Source organism: Lycorma delicatula, chromosome 4 (genome assembly GCF_047948215.1).
Source record: "Lycorma delicatula isolate Av1 chromosome 4, ASM4794821v1, whole genome shotgun sequence".
Classification (NCBI taxonomy): domain Eukaryota; kingdom Metazoa; phylum Arthropoda; class Insecta; order Hemiptera; family Fulgoridae; genus Lycorma; species Lycorma delicatula.
Window position 1 is genome coordinate 110,330,564 of NC_134458.1, and position 21,171 is coordinate 110,351,734.

The 21,171-nt window shown below is 27.8% G+C and overlaps 1 protein-coding gene across 1 annotated transcript in view; it reads right to left on the minus strand.

The window, feature by feature from the left end:
• The window catches only part of Hpd (4-hydroxyphenylpyruvate dioxygenase), a 39,758-nt gene extending 19,464 nt beyond the window's left edge, over positions 1-20,294 (minus strand). The window contains exons 1-9 of the mRNA XM_075363909.1: positions 20,152-20,294; positions 15,570-15,596; positions 14,292-14,354; positions 9,906-10,010; positions 8,924-9,049; positions 4,846-4,935; positions 2,961-3,064; positions 2,697-2,774; positions 713-827 (exon numbers count right to left, since the gene is read on the minus strand). Of these exons, the coding sequence (XP_075220024.1) occupies positions 713-827; positions 2,697-2,774; positions 2,961-3,064; positions 4,846-4,935; positions 8,924-9,049; positions 9,906-10,010; positions 14,292-14,354; positions 15,570-15,596; positions 20,152-20,292 (849 nt within the window). The 5' untranslated portion in view covers positions 20,293-20,294. The remainder of the gene's footprint in view (positions 1-712; positions 828-2,696; positions 2,775-2,960; positions 3,065-4,845; positions 4,936-8,923; positions 9,050-9,905; positions 10,011-14,291; positions 14,355-15,569; positions 15,597-20,151) is intronic.
• Positions 20,295-21,171: the final 877 nt, after the last annotated feature.

A 21,171-nucleotide genomic window follows, 5' to 3' on the forward strand; every position in this document is an offset into this window, starting at 1 on the left:
CTATCATGACCAACAGATTTATACAGCGACTACAATTAAGCTATTAAAATAGCATAAATAGTTCATGTACAAAATTTACCTGTTCGTTCAGAAATGACTGTTTATGCTGTATTTTCTCTGTTTGTTCAAGTTTATTAATATCATTGTTTGTTCCTAATAGTTATCAAATTTAAATCAACTGGCTATGAAATCTACGAGATTTTACATGGATAATGCATTATCTGACTATGATTTTATAACTGATGATGAACCATGTATTCAAAAAGCTTATCATAAAAATTGTTAACTTTACATAAGCTTGCTATTTTGGTGAGTTCATTGCTGGTTTTTATTAATTACAGCATGCTAAACAACATATTCGAAAAAAAAGTGAATGTCCCTTTAAAATCAGTTAACAAAAGTGCAATAAATATATAAACCTACTAAAGCTGGTTTCAACATGTTTAACTAACGACAGTAGTCACCATGTTAAACATAATACCCAGGTTCTGAGGTATGTCCTGGCTAAGACATTACACTGCGATCCGTTTAAAAAAATATGGTTATTTAAAAAAAAACTAAGTTACTTCTATGTAAGTATAGATATTATTTTCTCAATTTAATTATACAAGGGAAACAAGAGTTGAAGGGATTTTTTGAAGAAAAATGCTTCAACTCAATAAATATAAACTTTAAAATCAATTTTATATCCAGTTAAAGATTTTAATGTTACCTTGATTGTTTCATCCCAATTAGTCATGACAACTGATCGAAGTGCTGAATATTCAGTATGTATTTGATTCTCATCAACAGACCAAAAGCGATGAAACTGTAAATTTTTCTCATACCTTTAAATAATAAAATCATAATATTAATACAAATACAAATTATTTAATACAGTTAACCTTAAACTAGGAGTAATTTGTAGAAATAGAAGAGAACAATATATCATCTTTTATAACTAGAAAAAAATAAATAATTATAGACCTTAGACTACAGCTGTATTTAATTGAGATATAGATTTTACAGGAAACAGATTTAGAAGGAAATGGGAAAAGAAAGTGCATAGCTGTTACACTATTATGGTAAATTATACTGAATAAACAGAAAGAAAATGAATAAGGTGTGGTTTTCTAAAGGAAAGTGGTTGAATCAAGTTGGTTTATTATAATATTGATAATAAAAGTAAAACCATGTTTTATACCACATTAAACCCTGCTCTTCATTGGATTATTCTTGAGATTTCAGTTTATTTAAAGAAAACCTGTGAAAACAATCAAAAATATTTTGCCTATTTTCACGTATAGTATTTCAAGATTCCATCATATTTTAAAAGATTTTATAAGTTTTTTCCAAATGTCAGCTTCAATATAATGGACATTCAAAATATAACAGTTATAACTACCCCAGTTTTCACCTGTTTTTTATGGAATTACAATTTCAACATTCCATAACTTAATTATTAGATGATATAAACTGAGCAGTGTCTCATTGTAATAAGAAGAGATTAATCTGTTATTAAAGTACTGAAAAATCTGTTATTTGAGTATTTTGAAAATCTTCTAATGGAGGTTTCAATTTCCCAGCCATTATAAAAACATTATAATTTTTACTCTCAGATTAGATAGGAAATATTTTTGTACTGGACTATGCTTGTTAACAGTACTGTTACTGTATAATTTCAGTTAGTTTCATAATTTCAGATGGAAAAAGAATGATTAAGGAAAGAAGAATTTCCATTAGAACTAATGGCAGACTCAGTCTTTTTGATGCAGAGATATAGTCACTTCATAATGGCCCACAATGAAACCTATATATCTATAGGTACATACCCCACTATAGGTAAATATCTATAGGTACATATAGGTTATATACCCCACTTTCATGAAGTAAGTTATTTCTCTCTAACAGACAATATAGGTTTTTGCTGTGTTAATGGAGATTCTTTCCATTACAAATGTCATTGTTAATTGTACTATGTAGCTAAGTATGTAACACATCAGTATTAACAAATAATTCAGTAAAAAAAAATACCTACCTTTACAAATAAGCAAAATATTAGTTATTTTTTTCTTTGACTACCATAATGAAAAACTCTATTGAAAATTTAAAAAATAAAATAATCTAAATTTTTTTTTAAAAGTATACCTGAACACTAATTTTTTTATATTATCTATTAACAAAGTTATATAACAGAAATTTTCCTACCTTAAAAACAGGCAAAACTTTTTATGCATAAATTTCCATATTTCCATGGGTTTTCTTAAAATTAATCCAAAGTATCAGAATAACACATAAAAAACAAAGATTTTTTTAACACTTAATAATCAGTTTTTCCCATCAAGTGGTGCTAAATATTTAACTCTTCAAAAGCAAGATTTTATTTTGTGCAGTGCAGTGTAATTACATTACCGAAGGTCAGTATTTTCTTATTTCTCTCTCTAAGAGATGGGTTGTAGCAAATATATGTTCACAATAATTTAATTATTATTTAATAATTTCCATTATATACTTTTATAAAAATAATAATAAACGAACAACCAATATGGCTATGTATTTCATGAAATGAAGTAAATTAGTAAGGTCTGTTCACTTAATTTTTTTTTTTTTTTTTGTTTAGTTATTCATCAATTAGTATTATTTGTAATGATAATCAATAAATTACCGCAAGTACTCTGTTTAAACTATTTGTAAAATACATGCAACAGTGCACTTACCAATCAACTGCAGTTTCCAAAGTTAAATCTGGTTGGTTTCCGACAACATGATCTATAAAATCAAGCTTTACTGGATCTCTGAAATATAAAAATAAAATAAAAATTGAAGCATAGTACTAAAAAAGAATCTAACTATTTGAAAATATTGAAATTTTTTTATAATACATGCCTGTAAATCTTATCTGAAATCATACTTATTTTCCAGTATTATCTATCTGAATTAATATAAAAATATGAGTAATTAAAAAAAAAAATAATGCTTACAAATTACTGGTTAAGGTATCTTCTGAGTTAGTTATTTTATAACCAGGAAGGAATATGCCATTATACTGAGATTTATCGATAAATGTATGTGTTGTATCACCAAACTAAAAATAAAGAAATAAGCCTGTACAAGTAAAATCACAAAAAAAACCTTGAAAAAATAGACAAAAATGTTAAATGATTATTATTATTTATTAATCAAATTACGTATTATTATTTTAATATGTGATAAATAAATCATATCATGTTTACTATAAATGATGAAACTTTGTCATTATGTTCAGATACTATTTTGAGTGATATGACAAGATAGTTGAACTCCATCTGCCACAACCAAATATGTTATTAGCAAACAGCTTTAAATAACACTTTATTTAGCACCTTTACTATTCAGGTACGCTTGTTTATTTGTATGTAAGTATATTTGTTTATCTACACTTGTTTCACAGTGCAACGTCAATTGATATGATTTATATTTTTAAATTCTCATTTCTTTGTTTAAAATTCATTTTCAATTAATTTTTTTTTTCATTTTTAGCCACTATTTACTTTATCTTAGTATATTACACATCAACTTTTGTTATCATGTTAAAGTAGTGTGACTAAAGCTGATAATCAAGAGGAATGAAAACACTGAGTATTGAGTTCAGTTTAACAGAATAAAGAATAATAAAATTGTTTATTTTTAGTAATGTTCTGATCCTCTGCTTACAAGCTATTAGAAGTGTACTTATTCACTTTAAGTACTCTAATGCACACCCGTGAGTGATAAAACATTTCTTAATGCATCTTAGTGTGAGTTAGGAAAACTTGTAAGTTAAATACATAATATACAACTGCTTTATTGATCTACAATTTCATTTAATGTTTGATGTTTAAAAAATTCAGTGAAATTTCTAAATACGTAGTGTTCAACATAAGGGCCATAAAATATATCCACTTTTTAAAGATGTATATTAACCTATTTACTTTTTTCTTGATAATTTCACCACATAAACTTGAAGCTTGTCTTTGGGATATGGAAATGGAATTCTGTAGCATATAAAAATGCCATGTCTGTCTGAGATTCAAACCTGGGACCTTCAGATGAAAGCCCAAGATGCTACCACTTCACCACAGATATATATATATATATATATATATATTTTATATTTTTAATGATGAGACTCAGGAAATATTGACACTGGAGTCTGTATAATATTCTGTGTCTGATTAAGCAGCACTGTTTATGAAACCATAAGTAAATACTTCCAGGAGCTTTGTAGGGATCACTAAAATAAATAATTAAAAACCTTTGGGAGTTGTTCATTAGTTTTATCGATACTTCTACACAATTTAATCACTCAAACAGGAACTATTGTCATCTAATCATAGATACTAATTTTATGTTTTGTATTTTATTAAGCAGAAATAGCTAGTCATATACCCTGAAAGAACAAATGCTGTGATATGAGTAACTTCAAATACAATGTTGATGTCAAAAAAAAAATATGCATTTCTACTTTTTTCAACATAACTTTATTCTAATTCTGATGGTTAAAAATAATCGTAATTACTCTTATTATTTTTCTTTCAGTGAAATGATAAATTTTTTCTCTTCTAATGTCCAAAATTTTATTACTGGGTTACCAACTTCAGTAAGATTTCTTTATTAATATAATTAATTATTACTGTCTAACCAATATTTTTGATTTACAAAATAATGAACACAAATTTATTTCATAGATTAGTTTCTACTGGAGATGGAAGTATGTTACTCTTCTAAAAAATTAAATTAATAACATAATCTAATAAATTTTATACAATTTTATTGATTTTAGATTTAAAAACATATACACATGCAAACACCTTTAAAATGATAAATTATAATGTTGCGTATACTTACGGTTTGTAAAGTTGCAAACCTAACAATACCATATTTGTCTTCTTCTTGCCAAATGTCTCTAACAACTTTTGCAGATTTTTTTCTTGCAGCCTGAAAACATTTTGGAATTTATTACAATATATCTCACAATAATTAAAAAGCTAAAAATGATTTTAAACACTAGGAAGAAATAAATTAATATACTAACTATAAAAAAGGTTTTTCAGGTTGGTCAGTGGCATCATGTTAGATCAAATGTGCCATCATTAGTTGTACAATGTATTGTTGTGAAGTTTCTCACGAATGAGGGCATCAAACTCTCACAAATATGTGTACAATTTAGGGATATGATGTCACATACCCTAGTCTACAACTGGACATATTTAAAGGGGAGGCATGAAGCTGTAGAAAATAAGTCGTAGTAGGTGTTCAAGGACAAGTATGATAAATGACACAACATTTGATCAAATAATCACCTCATTAAAGACAATTGACACTGTATGATTAGTGAAATTGCTTTGGAAGTGGTTGTCAGTCATAGAAGTTTTATCAGTCATGGGATGACACTTCCATGACTGATATGCACCACCCGTGACAAAGCATCTTGGATTCCACAAAAGCTGTACAAGAAGGGGGTCTATAACTTTTAAACTAAAATCAGAAACAGGCCCTATAGCTGGGTAGTAATTTTCCAAAGCCTTCTGAATTGATTTAGTCCAGATCAAATCATTTTTTGTATCAAATAGCCACATGTCACATGAATGAATGACCAATGAGACATGGGTCCACCAATGCATTTCTTTGACGAAATTGGCGAGTAGTAGGAAGTAGTGAAGAATTAGAGAGCAATGAGCTTAAAGGTAAAAACTGATTTGTCAGCTGGAAAGGTCTTGCAACATCTTTTGGGACTGGAAAAACATATCACTCGTCGATTTTCTCCACAAACATTGCATTGTGAATGCTGCATAGTACTGCCAGCTGGTACTTTTTCAGTTAGTCTATGGTAATGTAATTATAACATTCAAAGCTTTGTTACTAGCTTATATAAAATATTACTGCTTAAGTAAATCTAAGAACAGTATTTTATCTGTTGCTTAAGAATTATTTTTATCAATTGTTGGTTTGTAGGCACTTAAAACAAAAATGTTTACCATTGCTTTTGGTAAAGGTTGGAATTTTTTTATTTCACTATGTGTTTTTACAGGTATAGTGTATACGTAATTTCTTAATTTCAACCAATAACATGATTGTGAAGGAAAGAAGGATTCCTATTTGAACGATTAGGAACCTCTTCTGACTATAAAGGAAAATTGCTTAGAATATAATGTTTGAATTATACTTGTCTGAATAGTTGCTTTACTGCAAGCTGTTTGAAGTAACTGTTTCTTCTCACACAGAAAAAGTCAAGTTTGCTATCAGTTTTAAAAGAACTCCTTCTTTTCTTCATAACTCTTTTTCCATCCAGTCATTCAATGAAACAATGAAATTATAAATATATATTTTTTTTTTTTGGTGGTAAGAACATCGACTGCTATGGTGATTAGCCCTTTTCCTAAACAAAAAAGAAAAACTATCCTTTTCCTCACTGATAAAATCACTAGCAAACTAGTCAGAAGGCCAGTCTTATCAGACAGATCATCCAGAAATAAACTTCTCACAGAAATTAAAATCCCAAAAAGAACACAAGATGATAAAGGTGTATAGAACCCTTGCCACTTAAAGAGTTTTTGTTGAGAGTTGAGGCCACAAGTTTGCTCTCCAGTTATGTGATGTACTGGTCTCATGAATGAGTTTACTCAGCAGCTTGATTTCTTCCAGCTGGTCTCAAGATTCAAATTCGAGATTTCTTTGCTGTTGGACTTGGGGTAGTATTGGCAGTCCTGGTGTGCATTAAGTAGCATTGGGCCTATTGGCGCTGCTTCTGGGGCTTCACCATGGTGCTGGCTGGACTGTGACCTTAGTGACAGAACTACTGAGAAGAGGGCTTCTGGAGCTGTTATGTGTGTGTGATATATGGATGAGGTGTTTGCTTGTTCTACTTCAATCTTCTGACAATAATACTATTTTGTTTATTTAATTACTTATGTTTCCAGTTGGATGACATAGTTTCTTCTCTTTTTGCTCATTACCATCAGTTTGTATTTTTGACATAGGGTGTTATCCAATTTTATTTTATTATTTTGTTATTCTTTTGTAGTTAAATTTTCATTCTAGTTTATTTTATATCTGATATTTTGTTATTCTTTTTTTGGGAGCTTTGGTTTATATCATGTTGGCCCTTTTGTAATTCATCATCTTCATAACAAGATTTAGGTTAAAGTAGCATAGATTAGTTGATGTTTTTCTCACACATGAGTTTATGTATTTCACCAATGACTGTGTGATATACAAAGGCTTTTTCTGTTCTATCATACTCTCTTATTGATCTATATTCCCCTCACTCAGCGTCAAATTAGTGGATAGGGGTTGTCTAAAAGGGGAGATAGTGAGACCAGCCGCATATAAAAAAAAAATTAAAAATAATAATTATTATTATTATTATTGTAATAGTGGTGTTAACCTACTTTGTTCATTGATGAAAAATATTTATTTCATTTTTACCAACAACCAAAGTAGCAGTTTTATTTAAAATTGCAGTCATGCTGAAATTAAATGGCAGAATACAATTTTTTTTTATTTTCAATAATAGATAAACTCTTATCTTTAATATAAAGTTAACACTAATTCTTTTATATAATTAAGAAGCTGTGAAATGTTGAAACTGTTGAAGCTATTCAAAAACAGATTACTTATCATGCATAATTTTCTTTAAATAAACTAAATCAATAAAAATAAAATGAAAAATAAAATATTTAATGTACTACAAAACTTGATTTTTTACATCAAGCGGTTTGTATGTTAGAACTCTTCAAAGATTTTTTTCTATCTTAACAAAGAATTTTTTTTGTGAAGACTATTGCAGAGTAAAATTCACATAAAAAATTAGAAGGATTTTTTTTTTTAATTTGTATGAACTATGAATCCTTCACTGTAGAAAATATGGACAGTAGGAAAGCAGAAAGAAAATTTAAATATTTTAAATGTGATATTACAGGAGGTTATTGGAAATTAAATGGATTGAATAAAGTACAAAACTAAAAGGTTTTAAAACAAAACAAATAGGAGACAAAAGAAATTTGTGAGACAAATTATTTAGAAGTGCATTAAGTCAACATGGTTTCATTAATTTAGTATAAACATTTAGAGAGTAAAAACTGTAGAAAATTAACTGGTGTTTATATATATATATATATATATATATATATATATATATTAGTTAGGTGTGATATGAGTTAAGTTTTTAAAAAACGAACTTTATTACAATTAGTATACATGTAATCATAAATAATTAACTATTAACATTATGCGCACATGCTGATGTGTTATAAAATAGGATGATATAATATTGAATGAGTCTAAGACTTTAATAGAACGATGTGCATTGTACAGGTCCAGACTTAAGACTTTGGCTGGCCTCCATGGCGTGAGTGGTAACGTCTCAGTCTTTCATCTGGAGGTCCCAGGTTCAAATCTCAGTCAGGCACGACATTTTCACACATGCTACAAATTATTCATCTCATCCTCTGAAGCAATACCTAACAGTAGTCCCGGAGGTAAACAAAAAAGAAAAAAAAACTTAAGACTTTTACCCCATGAATGCTGTGCAGACTATAACAGAACAATGTTCATTGAACGAGTCCAGGATTGTGACTGAATAATTATTTTTACAGTTAGAAAAAAAAACAAAGGTTGCAGCTGCATTACATTCTTTCTCACGATGGCTTTACCTGGAAACTAGGGATAATCAACACATGTGGCTTATGGAATGTAATGCATCATCTATTCTCAGTAATGTAACTTTTATATATATATATATATATATATATATATATATATATATATATATATATATATAAAACAATAAACAGGGGTGTAAAATATAGTATTTATGTCAAATTTGAAAAAAATAAAGTACACCAGAAAGAAGTAGAGAATAACTTCAAATCAGTCAAGTAACTGATGAGTGCAAAAAAAGATATTAAATAACATTTTTAATCACCTCTATTATTGAATCCAAATCTTCTACAATAAATGCAATATCTTTAACACCATCTCCATGAGTGACAAGATGATTACCGTACGTCACATCATTTGGTTCATAACCAGAAATAAATACAAAAATAATCTGTAAATTAAAATAACAGATGTCATAAATATATTAAATTTTTTTTAAACAATTTAAATTTACATATTTATATTTATTTTAAAAACAAGTATATAATACTTAATAAAAAATAAAGACACAGAATTGTTTTTTCTGTTAATTCACAAGGACAACATCACATGTTTAAATTGGACTTTTTCCAAGTTTAATATTTTTCTAACAATATATTAAAAAACCCAGTTTTCACAGTTTACTACTGAGGTGAATTAATTTTATTTAGTTGTTTACTTTTATGTAAATTAGGTGAACTTGGCTACTAGTTGAATGTGTATGTATTCTACTGATAATTCATTTATATTATGATTATAATAATCAATGTTATTACTATAAAATATAAATAGTAAATCAACAACACCAAGTAGTCCAGTATACAGCAATTGCAACCAACATTTTTTTGAATGACTATGCTGATATTTCCTCTTTCTCTAAGATACTGCTATAATTTAATGGAAAAGTAAAAAGAATCTTTATAATGTATACAGTATACAACTTACATTAATACAGTATGTACAGAACAATCATTATTTATTAAATTACACATATTCCTTGTTTGAACAAAAATTATCCAATGAAATAATAAACTTAAAATTATTCTTATGGCAATTGTTATTTATTTATCTATTATTATAATTTTAATTTTATAATAAATTCTTGAAGAACAAAATATGAACTGTTTACAAAATAATAAATTTGTTTTGGATCATTACATAAACATGAAACTTGTTTCCAATCCGTAATTTAAAACTATTTAAATAAATATTTATACATGAAACTGATAAACACATTTTTATGGTATGTATTTATTTATTTTTTTTACCTTATTTTGTTTCACAACATGCGCTGCATATTTTCTATTGCCTGTTTCCAAACCTTTAAATGCAAACGGTTCAAATCCCAATCTTGTTATATAATAACTTGCAGCCTAAAACAATATAAAAATATTTTTAAATTAATTCTACATAATCAGGGATAAACAGAAATTAAAGTTAAACTTAAAAATTTATTATAGTGCAAATCATTTTTTTTAAATTCTTTTAAATTACTTAATACTATCTACCAATGATGCTTTTTTAAGTAAAAAATATATCTTATTTTATTAATAATTAAAGAAATAAATTAATAATTAATTAATTACAATGTAATATGTTTTTTTATTGATCATTTTTCATTATTTATACTTTTTAATAATAATAATAAATATATATTAACATAGCAACTATATATTAAATATTAACAACTAGCACTAGATAGGGAATCTTGGAGAGCTGCATTAAACCAGTCAAATGACTAAAGACAAAAAAAAAACAAGGGGACCCCTATTGGGAGTAATTCAAAAATTTTAAATGGAAATGGTGGGATTGTGAAATCATATTAAGGACCATTAAAAAACAAAAATTTTTACTTACAGCACTTTGGGCTACGACAACCGTACCAAAATGAAGGCTATATAATATTTTTAAAAACTAGTTTTAAAAAGGGTCTTAAAGTATCTGTTAACTATTCAAAATGAAACACTTAAAATAATAAAATTCAGCATATTCTCCTACCTCAAAATGATCTATTAATAAGTATGAGACCACTGCTTGGGATGCACTATCGAAATATTGATCCATTTTTTTTTTTTGTAAATAACAGTAAATGTCCTGCCGTAAGATATTTTCAAGAGTATGTTCTAGTCTCTTTCTTTGACTGCTGAAGTTAATGGTAATGGTACTTATCAGAAAATGGTTAGGAAAATAGTTTGTTGATTAAATTTATTTTTACTTTCCTGGCATGCATAGAGATTTTACTTTTGACTGCATAGAGATGTGCTCTATGCAGTCAAAAACTAAGATATGAAATTTTTCATTTCTCGATGTATCATGACTTAACTTTAAAAAACAAAAAAAAAACGTGTGGTATAATTTTCATACGTACGTACGTACGTACGAAAACGCCAACATTCATCCGAATGTACGATGCCCGAATGTGTTGTGTTTGAAGCTTAATAACTTTTGACTGGATAAACCGATTTCGATGAAATTTTGTACAGACTCGTATGTATGGGATAATTTGTCAGTAAAAGTTTGGGATACGACATAACTGATCGATTGGGATGATATAAGGGGTTGAACGTACGTCCAGTTTTTCCAGTATAGTACTTAAAGAAAAATTTATTTATAGAGTAAAATTTATTTTATCTAACTTGAAGTAAGTTAAATAAGTATTGCTACTTCTAAGCTACTTAAAGATGAATATCTTTAACAAAACGCTAACTGCAGTATTGATAAGGAAGATACTTGTCATTTTCTTATGGCAGTCATATTTTCAATTATTTAGAAAGTTGACTTGGTCAGACACAAATTACTCACTTGCTACTATAAAGTATAAACGCCTACAAGAACGTATGAAATTATTTTAACTAATTACTAAAACAGACAAACGAAATTGTAATATATGCTAGTGTGTTTAAAAAAAAATTGAAAAAATCAGAAACCAAGCAAGACTAAAAAGGAAAAGAATTCTTGCGCACTTCTGCTAAAGAAGACCGGCTTTTCGTTATTTTATTTCGTTTCAGTTTGCCCCGCTCAAACAAGCCCGGATATCATGACCTCAAAGTAAGTAACGCTACCTGAATACACCGAAACAACATCGCAAACAATAGATATCGCAGACAAAGAAAAGTCAACGTTCCAACTTGTAGCATCAAAACGAACCATGCTTCTAACGTTTTTGTTTTTCACCGTACTTCCCTGGGCCGGACATACAATTAAGTAAAGCTCAGCCCAGGGAAATGTCCTTTTACTCTAAGGGAGCCTCCCCACCCACCGGCAGTAAATCCGCACGGCAGTTCGGCTCCCACGGTCGGATCTTTATTTTGCCGCCTCTAATCCCAGGGAGAGGATAACCAGGCCCAACTATGTCGTTCCCGGGCTCCGCACGACGGCCGGGTTTCGGTCTTAATTTTACCCATGACCTATGCTAGCCCCAGAGTTCCCATATGCTCATCGGAACCGGCACACCTAAGCATACCACGGTCCTCACGGATAGGGCTGTCCGACCTTCCCTGCGCTAAAGTCCACAGCGTCTCCCTTTAGCATCCTTAGCGCATAACACCTTCATAGCATACGTGTCGAAGGCCCTCCCGTTAGGACAGCATGAAGTATACCAGGTTTTCGGGTCTTAATCTGTCGATGCCTGCTTGGGTCCCCCAAAAATGCCATTCACATAAATATGTTGTGCTTCCCTGTGTTCTCTCTGTCGCAAAACATGCAGCACGGAGAGTCCCGCCTGCCAAATCGATTGAGGTAATGCTCAAACGTTCTATGGCCGAAGATTTTACGATGAATACGAATATTTTACGTATTTATACTTTTTAATAATACTAAATATATATTAATATAGAGAATTATGAAAAATTTGAAATAAAACAATACTAATCAACAAAACAAAGTTGTTGGTCAACATGATTTGATTGTTTTTAACCTAATAGTGTTCTTAATAAATGAAAATATCCTTCTAGAAGATCTTTTTGGAATAGCTCCTTTATCAGTAACAGATGTTTTGAATATCTATTCATGTAAAAAAAAAATGGCAGTAGAAACATTGATTTGAGTAGCAAATGGAAAGAGACTAAGAGATATACCAAGGAAAAAATGTCTGAATAAAATTAAGAAAGATGTAACTGGAGAATAAGTAAAAAGGACAATAAATAAACAGTGGTAAAGCAATTGAACCAGGTGACAGTCTATAATTCATCATTCATTATCCCAGGATACTGTAATAATGGGAATGGGAAGAAGCAGAAAAAGAGCTCTATTCTGCACATAGCTTGAAAATATTTCCTGAGGCTACTTCCATTGTAAGCAACAAATGACATTCTAGGCCTTTAATGAGGAAGGTTGTGGATTCAAATTCTGTAAATTTTGGAGTTTTTCATACACTAAATTTATTATACATTATATTCCCATGTAAATTCTTAAGATTTAAGGTCTAACAAAAAGAAAAATATGTATATTAAAATATAAATACTACAGATAATATATCATTTGGAATTCATGTTCAGTTTTATTTTTATTATTACGAAATACATGTTTCTGCATGTACTTTAATGAGGATGAGATTGATAAGATGATGTCTGGCTTAAAAAATTCTAAACCTCTGTTGGGAATCAAAACCAATACCAGTTGATCTACAAGCCAGCATCCTAGATTACATTAACTAGTCAGCAGAAAATAACCTAGTTATGATAATCAAAACAATAAAAAATGAGCAAAATATATATATGTACATACTGTTTAAGTCAGTTTAATGCTGGTTATAAGTACTAAGGGTAATACACCAAATAAATTGTGAGATACTAGTACAGAAAACTGAATCATTGAAAACATATTTTTTGGCATAGAAAAGTACTTATTCAAATAACGTTCAAGAATAAAATAAATGCTAAAGAAAAATTATTCTTTATAGAGCCAAGAGCTATATGAAATAATAATTACAATATAAAATACAAACATATAAACATGAAAAATATTTACTATGATGTATTACGTAATTATAACAATAAAACATTTTTATCTCTTTCATGCCCAAAAAGAATTGAGAAACACTAAAATGTCTTCTTTATACTTCAGGGTAAATAAATTTTTTCTGAAAAATATTGATTACTTTAAATTTCTGATTAACTCCTGAACAATTATCTAACATTTTTTAAATTACATTTATTTATTTTTGTATTTTGTTGTCTTGTAACATTTTTTTTTTTTAGATTTTAATTTGAGTTCTCTTACAGATAATTATTACTTCTTTAAAATTACCCTGATCAAATTACATTAACAGTATACTTATTTATTTACCACCAAAACATGATATATATACAATGTAATGACAACACTCATTTTATTACAGCAATTTTCTCTTTTATCAACATCTTCAGTCTTCTTAATAAAATGTAAATAAATTTTATGAAACCTTATCAATTTATAAAACTATTCTCAACTACAGTTAAACAAGGACATTTCTGTATCTAATTATTCTTTAGGATATATTAAAACACAAGTATATAATAAGTATTCTTAATAAGATTATGTTGTTTTGTATGACACCTTTCATGCAGTAAATCTTATTCTATATACTATTCAAGTTTTACACTTTAAAACAAACAACATCACTAAAATATTATCAAACAATTACCAAATTAGCTAATTAGACAACAGGTACTTACTTGTTTAGCATTGCCAACCCAAAATGTAAGATGATCAAAGTTTACAAATCGTCCTTTTTCAGGCTGCAAAAAGAGGTAATAAAAAATTAATTAATTGTTGTTAATCAATTAATATTTAATGTATAATCACTCAATAGATACATTGAATTTATACATGTATAAATTCAGATAAACAAACACCAAGAATCTTATTAAACAGTGAAAATTGTTTATTTATATTACATACCATTATTATTTACCATAATTACAATTATGGTAAAAAAAATAATAACTTTTAGAAAAGAGTTATGTAAACTTGTTTAATAATTAATAAATTATTAATGCATAATATCTTATCAAAACATACCATAATAAAATAGAGGATTTAAAAGATATGTTATAAAATCTAAATCAATAGTGAATTACAGAAAAAATTAAAAAGAAATTAAGATTGCATATCTTAAAAGATTCAAAATTAATTTTTGAATTTAATATTTATATTATATTTAGTAAATGAACTGAAACTAAAGAGCATATGTTTTCTTAATTTATACATAAAATGAATGCTAATTTACATTATTAATTACTTATAATTTATTAGTTATGTTTATGTTTAAAATAGTAGTTAGTTAATATGTTAAAAATAATTGGTAAAAATCTTGTAGAGTCCCCAGCCCCAACCACTGAACTGATTTCACTAAATTTTTTTAAATGAAAACTTATGGCTCATACATATGTAATCAATGGTCACCTTTCCCCCTCACCCACCATTTTTGAGAGATAAACTGTTTATTTCTTAAGGTGAAATCAATATAAAACCTTGACTTCCCTTGTCCCTACAAATCTTGTCCCACAGTCTTCTATATATATAAATAATTGGAATTGGCTAAAACCTTTACAGAGTCCTTCAGCCCCAACCTCTGGACCAATTTTGCCAATTTTTTTTTAAATGTAAGCTTATAACCCCTAGATATGTCATCAATGGTCGCCAACCCCCTTTACCCATATTTTCAAGAGATATCACAAAAACACAACTTCACTGTATATTTCTTTTAAGGAAATCAATATAAAACCTTGAGTGAGTTCCACATAAACAAAAAATTAATCTACTTTAAATAAAAACTCTTCTGCCTTCAACCAACCCTCACCCCAATCAGTCATAATGTATAAATAGCCCCTACACCCATGAACAAAAAAGGCAATGGAAAATCTTGTGAAGCCAGATAAACTAGCGCATAAAGTGCTACTTTATTAATAATATATAAATTAATAATAATAATAATAATCAAATTTACTTACCTTCTCTCCCTTATCTGTGTATGTAGTCTGAAAAAAACAAACAGCAGTATATATTATTGTGTTTTTTGTCCATTGATTATATATCCATGAAGAAAAGAGGAGTTAATAGAATCTACTTCATATTACAAAGAGGAAGAGAAATATTAAAACATTTTAAAATGATATCCCTCGAAGAAATTTAAAATTAACCTCCTTTTTTAGGTAAAAATCAAATCAAAATAAAATTACTTCAAAACATTTTTATAGCATTTTTTTATTTTAAAAATAATTTTTTTAAAAATAACTAAACTGTAGCTAAAATATCAAAGTGGCTATAAATTTGTTTCCTTGATTCAATTTTTATCTTCACATATATACTGTAATGAATTGTTACCAGAAATGTATATTGTTGTGTGTATCATGCAAAATTTAAAAGGAAAATTCACTATAATTAAATTTTTATATTAAAAAATAAACTAACAGTCTAGAGACATATTTATTACTCATACATACATATAATCACTGATATTTAAGATTCTTCATTTAATAGTTTAAAAATAAGTAAAACAATAATACTACTGGACAAGTATTAAGTATACTGCTGTTTAAAAAAAAAAATTTATCTTAAAAAAGAAAAAAATATTACCAATTTTTTTCCCATTGTATTACATGGGAAAAAAATAAATGAAAATAAATTATTTACTTTTAGATACAACAAGAAAAAATAATTCATAGAAAAGTTTTATTGACTTAACTAATAAAAAAGTGAAAATGTCTATATATTATTTACATTATAATAAACAATAAATTGTTAGAAATCTTAAAATAATTCAAATTTAAAAAAAAAAAAATTTCTTAATTTCTTACTTTTAATTTTATTTTTGAATTAAATACTTTGTAAAATTGACAGATAGGTTCTTTTAAAATCTGACAGAATCTCACATAGGAAAGAAGAGAGATCTAAAAATTCACAATCTTATCTTAACAAAATTTAAAGTCAGTTCTCCCTCTTTCTATAAAAACATAAAATGAAAATAAAAGCAAACTATATAATTATCTTTAATGCAAGTGAATATAATAAATAATAATAAAACAAATTTCATTTCATTAATTTATAATCTTGTATTACATTAAATTATAAAATGACAACAAACTAACATTTTAAAATTTTTTATTTTTATTTTAAATATTTGAGTTAGTTCCTTCCCCATGAGAATAAATATCAGATAGATGTAAGGATTTATGGGGCATACAATATAATTAGAATATGCATATCATTACAAATATATATAGAAAGACATATTAATAGTGTTTTCAAAAACTATTTTTGTAGTATGTAGTTTTCATTATTTTGTGTAATAATTACATATTTTATACTGCAGTATTATTCTGAAAATAAAATATATTAGAAATTTTGTAAATATTATTTACATTAAAAATATTTTTATTAAATTGTTTATTATATAATTTCCTAGAAAAAATTTACTAGCTTGAGTTTGAAGGAGGTTGGTAGGTCACTTTTCGGTTACAGAAATGTAGCCATACCACATTAGTAATACGTTTGAGAAGATCTAAGGAGTAGCAGAGACAAGAGATAAATATTAAAAATTAAAAAACACTACTGACATAAAAAAAAACATTGCTGACAAACATTGCTCTTTTTGTTCTGGTTTGGTTCCATCATGATTTTGTATTACACTAGCAAATACCCGTTTGAATTTTGAAAATCGAAAGAATGGTTACGAAGATATAACAACATTTCTGAATAACCATGATCTGTTAGACTGAGAGTGCAACTGATACATGCAAAAGTTAGCCTTCAACCTACTAACAAATTTTGAAAATCAAACGATTGTTTGCAGAGATATTATAAGAGCACCCCATTGCACCTTCTAAAACAGCATCCCAGGGGATCCTGTTTGTTATCAGTTGATGGTGATGATGGTCTAGCCTCGCACAAGGTGCTCGTATCACCTCACCACTCTAGCTTCACACGCAGTCCCGTATGGAAAGCTCCCATTATTATTTTTAAAAAAATTTTATTAAACAAAAATTTATTTAATATTATATTATTTTATTTAATGTAAATTGAATTCTATTATTTTTATAATATTATTCATTCCACTGATTTGAATCATTCAGTTCAAATCCACTTCACACAGTGATAGAAGTTCACAGTTCATTAATTCAATTCATTGACGTTTGTGCTTCAACCGCAATTCTCCACCACTACATATATATATATATACTTATTTATTTATATAGCTTATGATACTCTCGGTGATGTAATGTAATCTAATGTAAGGATTCCTTACATTAGGCCCCTTGGCTAGACAGTCGGACGAACGAAGCAACCTCTGACTGACTAGTAATACATAAGTAAGATGAAGCAACACACCAACAAACAAGAGCAAGAATAAAGAACATGCTTACATGATCGAACATTCAACCCAAATCACAGATTTGAACAGATTTGTAACTGTTCAAATCGCATTTGAACAATCAAATTAATATCACATGATTTTTTTTCTTAAATGTTTATTAAAATAAGAAGAAGCATTACCAAGAAATAAGAGCAAGAAGAAAGAACATGTTTACATGATCGAACATACTGCCCGTCAAAAAATCATAAGATTTTTTTCTTAAATGTTTATAAACAATAAATAACAACAGTAATAATAATTATAAAATAAATTAATAAATTTTACTACCATAATTCATTCATTTAATATTGTAGCAGATATTAAAACACAAATATTTTAAATTCAAATAAATTGATACTGAAAATACTATTGATTATTGATTTAGAATAGTACATATGATTTTTTTGTGGCCTTTTAGTTAAATAAAACATACAAATACAAATAACATACAATACAAATAAATACAATAACATACAAATAAAACATACAAATTTATATAGACTATGACACTCCCTGTAATGTAAGGATTCTAACGCTGGGTCATACATCTAAATCAGTTCAGCCATTGAGATGCTATGGTGGAGTGTAATGTGTAAAGGAGTGTAATGTGTTTAGGGTTGTACATACATACATACATACAACCCTAAAAACATTACATTCCTTTTTGGGCAGCCGTGTAATAATAGTCAATTAATGGTTGAATTTTTTTCCACTGAACAATATTTCCTGGAAACCAAATCAATCTATTTTAATAATAATGTTTCATATATCGAGTATCATAACTAAATGGTAACAGCTGACCCAATAGGCAACACAACTCATTCATAAAGAAGGTTATAATGGGTTAAAAACCAATATTAAAGCATTATTAATGAAGTAAAAACCATTAAAAAAAGCATCTTATGTAACAGCTTACAGGGAAAAGTAAAGAGTGCAGCAGTTACCTGCTGCCTCCTTTATTTAATCGAAACATACATCAGTATGAAATTTTTCATTAGCCTTCTGAAATATAAGTGACATTCAGCCCAAGTCATACCTGTTCATCATAGGGGCCAGTTGCATAATTAACATCACTACTCTTAGAGAAAGACACTCAGACTACTGATATTGAAATAAAACAACAAATTTGCAATATTTGCATTATAGTTTTGCATATATTTAAAATGTATGTAGTAAAAAATCTTAGTATTTCTTTAAAAGTCTTTGTTATAATATTAATGGAAATATATAAAAGTTTGGTTCACAATGAGGTAATCAAGCACTAAAAACACTTATAAAAATTCTGATGTATTAGAAGTAATTTTATACCATACTAGCTGACCTGGAAATGCTTCGCTATTGCTAAAATGATCGGTATGAATTAAATGAACACAAATGAAAGTTTGATAAAACATTAAAAAAGTTAACATTACGGAACATTACAAAATTTAACCTTTCCTTTTTCCCTTGTTCTCTCTTCCAATCTTCACCCCTTTCACTCTTTCCCTTTTTCCTTATTCTCTTTTTTGCAAAAATATTTTTTTTCACATAACTAATAGATATATTATGAATATGAACCAAATCGGACCATAAATACAATTTTTCGAAATACCTCGATCCCAGTGCCACCTAGCGGGTTCATTTTTTGCAAAAATACTTCTTTTCACATAACTAATAGATATATTCTGAATATGAGAAAACCATAAATACATTTTTTTGAAATATCACAACCGCAGCACCACCTAGTGGATCCATTTTTTGTAAAAATATTTCTTTTCATGTAACTAATATATATTCTGAATAGGAGTCAAATGGGACCATAAATACAATTTTTGAAATATCTAGACCCCCGCACCACTTAGCGGTCCAAACTAATTCAGAAACCTTCACGGGCTTACATTCATTTTTACACCTATATATATATATATATAAGATACCAGTACATAAACAAATAAATGATATTTGCATAGAAGTAAATAAATTAAGAAATTAAAATCTACAGGATCAACAATAAATAATCATCTGTTAGTTCAGCTTTAAAGCTTTATTATCACTACAAAATTATGTGTACAATTCACATACACAGGCAAGTATTAAAAAAATAATAATAATAAATAAATAATCATTTTTTTGTATATATTAATATTATGTACGTTTTATCAGGAAGAAGTAATTAATATTTAAAAAGAAACAGAACTGACCATTTTTAAATATATCGTTGAATGGAGGTAATAATAACTTAACTTATATAGAAATGAAATAAAATTCATATGGAAAACTGTATTTAAATAGGCATCTCTTATCCCGTAACTAGTAGAACAGGTTACCATGTGATTCAACATTCTTTAAGTGGTGGAGAGGGAAATTTTTTTTGTCTTAATTTTCTGGTTTTTTTTTAATCTCATTACTTATTTTTGTTTGCAAATAAGCTTTTTCATTCTAAACTTGAACATATGCCAAATTATTCTCAGAGTAAACAATATTTTTCTATTTCTATTTTTTTACTAAAACATACTTTAATTAACTGCTTTATGGTGTAAGCTACTTTAAATTTCTATTTTCTTATGCCTAAGCATCACTTTTTTTTTTCTTAAAAATATTACACTCTACAATAAACTTGAAGCCTAAATTACAGATAACCCTGTTGTTATGTTGTCAGATTGACAACACATAAAACATTGTTTATTATTTGAACTCCTATACTGAAACTGTAATAATGAATTAATAAAATAGAGGCCTTATACAGTAAGTACAAAATAGCATGATATATGTAAAAATAGCATCACAAATGGCAATTAAAAATTACAAACCCCAGATATTAATAAAAAAAAACTTAATCAATGGTTAATAAATTTGACAAAGATGTAATTCAATGAAGGATAAATGAAACTAATATTGCAGAAAAGGTAAGACCAACTTTATCAAATGTTTGTGGAAAGGTAGTTGCAAACATAAATTTCAAAGGAAGCAAGTCATTCTTCACATTCTTGTAAAGAACTTGAGCTTTAAATAGAAGACTGCAAATAATAGATATTATTTGTTTGAAAGGCATGATATTAAAATTAGTAAAATTAATTACTTAAGACATAAAATGCAGTACCGACATGATGGTCATAATATAGTTTATGTTGACCAAACTTTTTTTTTATTTTATTTTTTTTTTTGACTCTGCTCCCCTGGGCCGGTCCAACTGGTTGGTATTACGCCACCCAGGGGAGTGC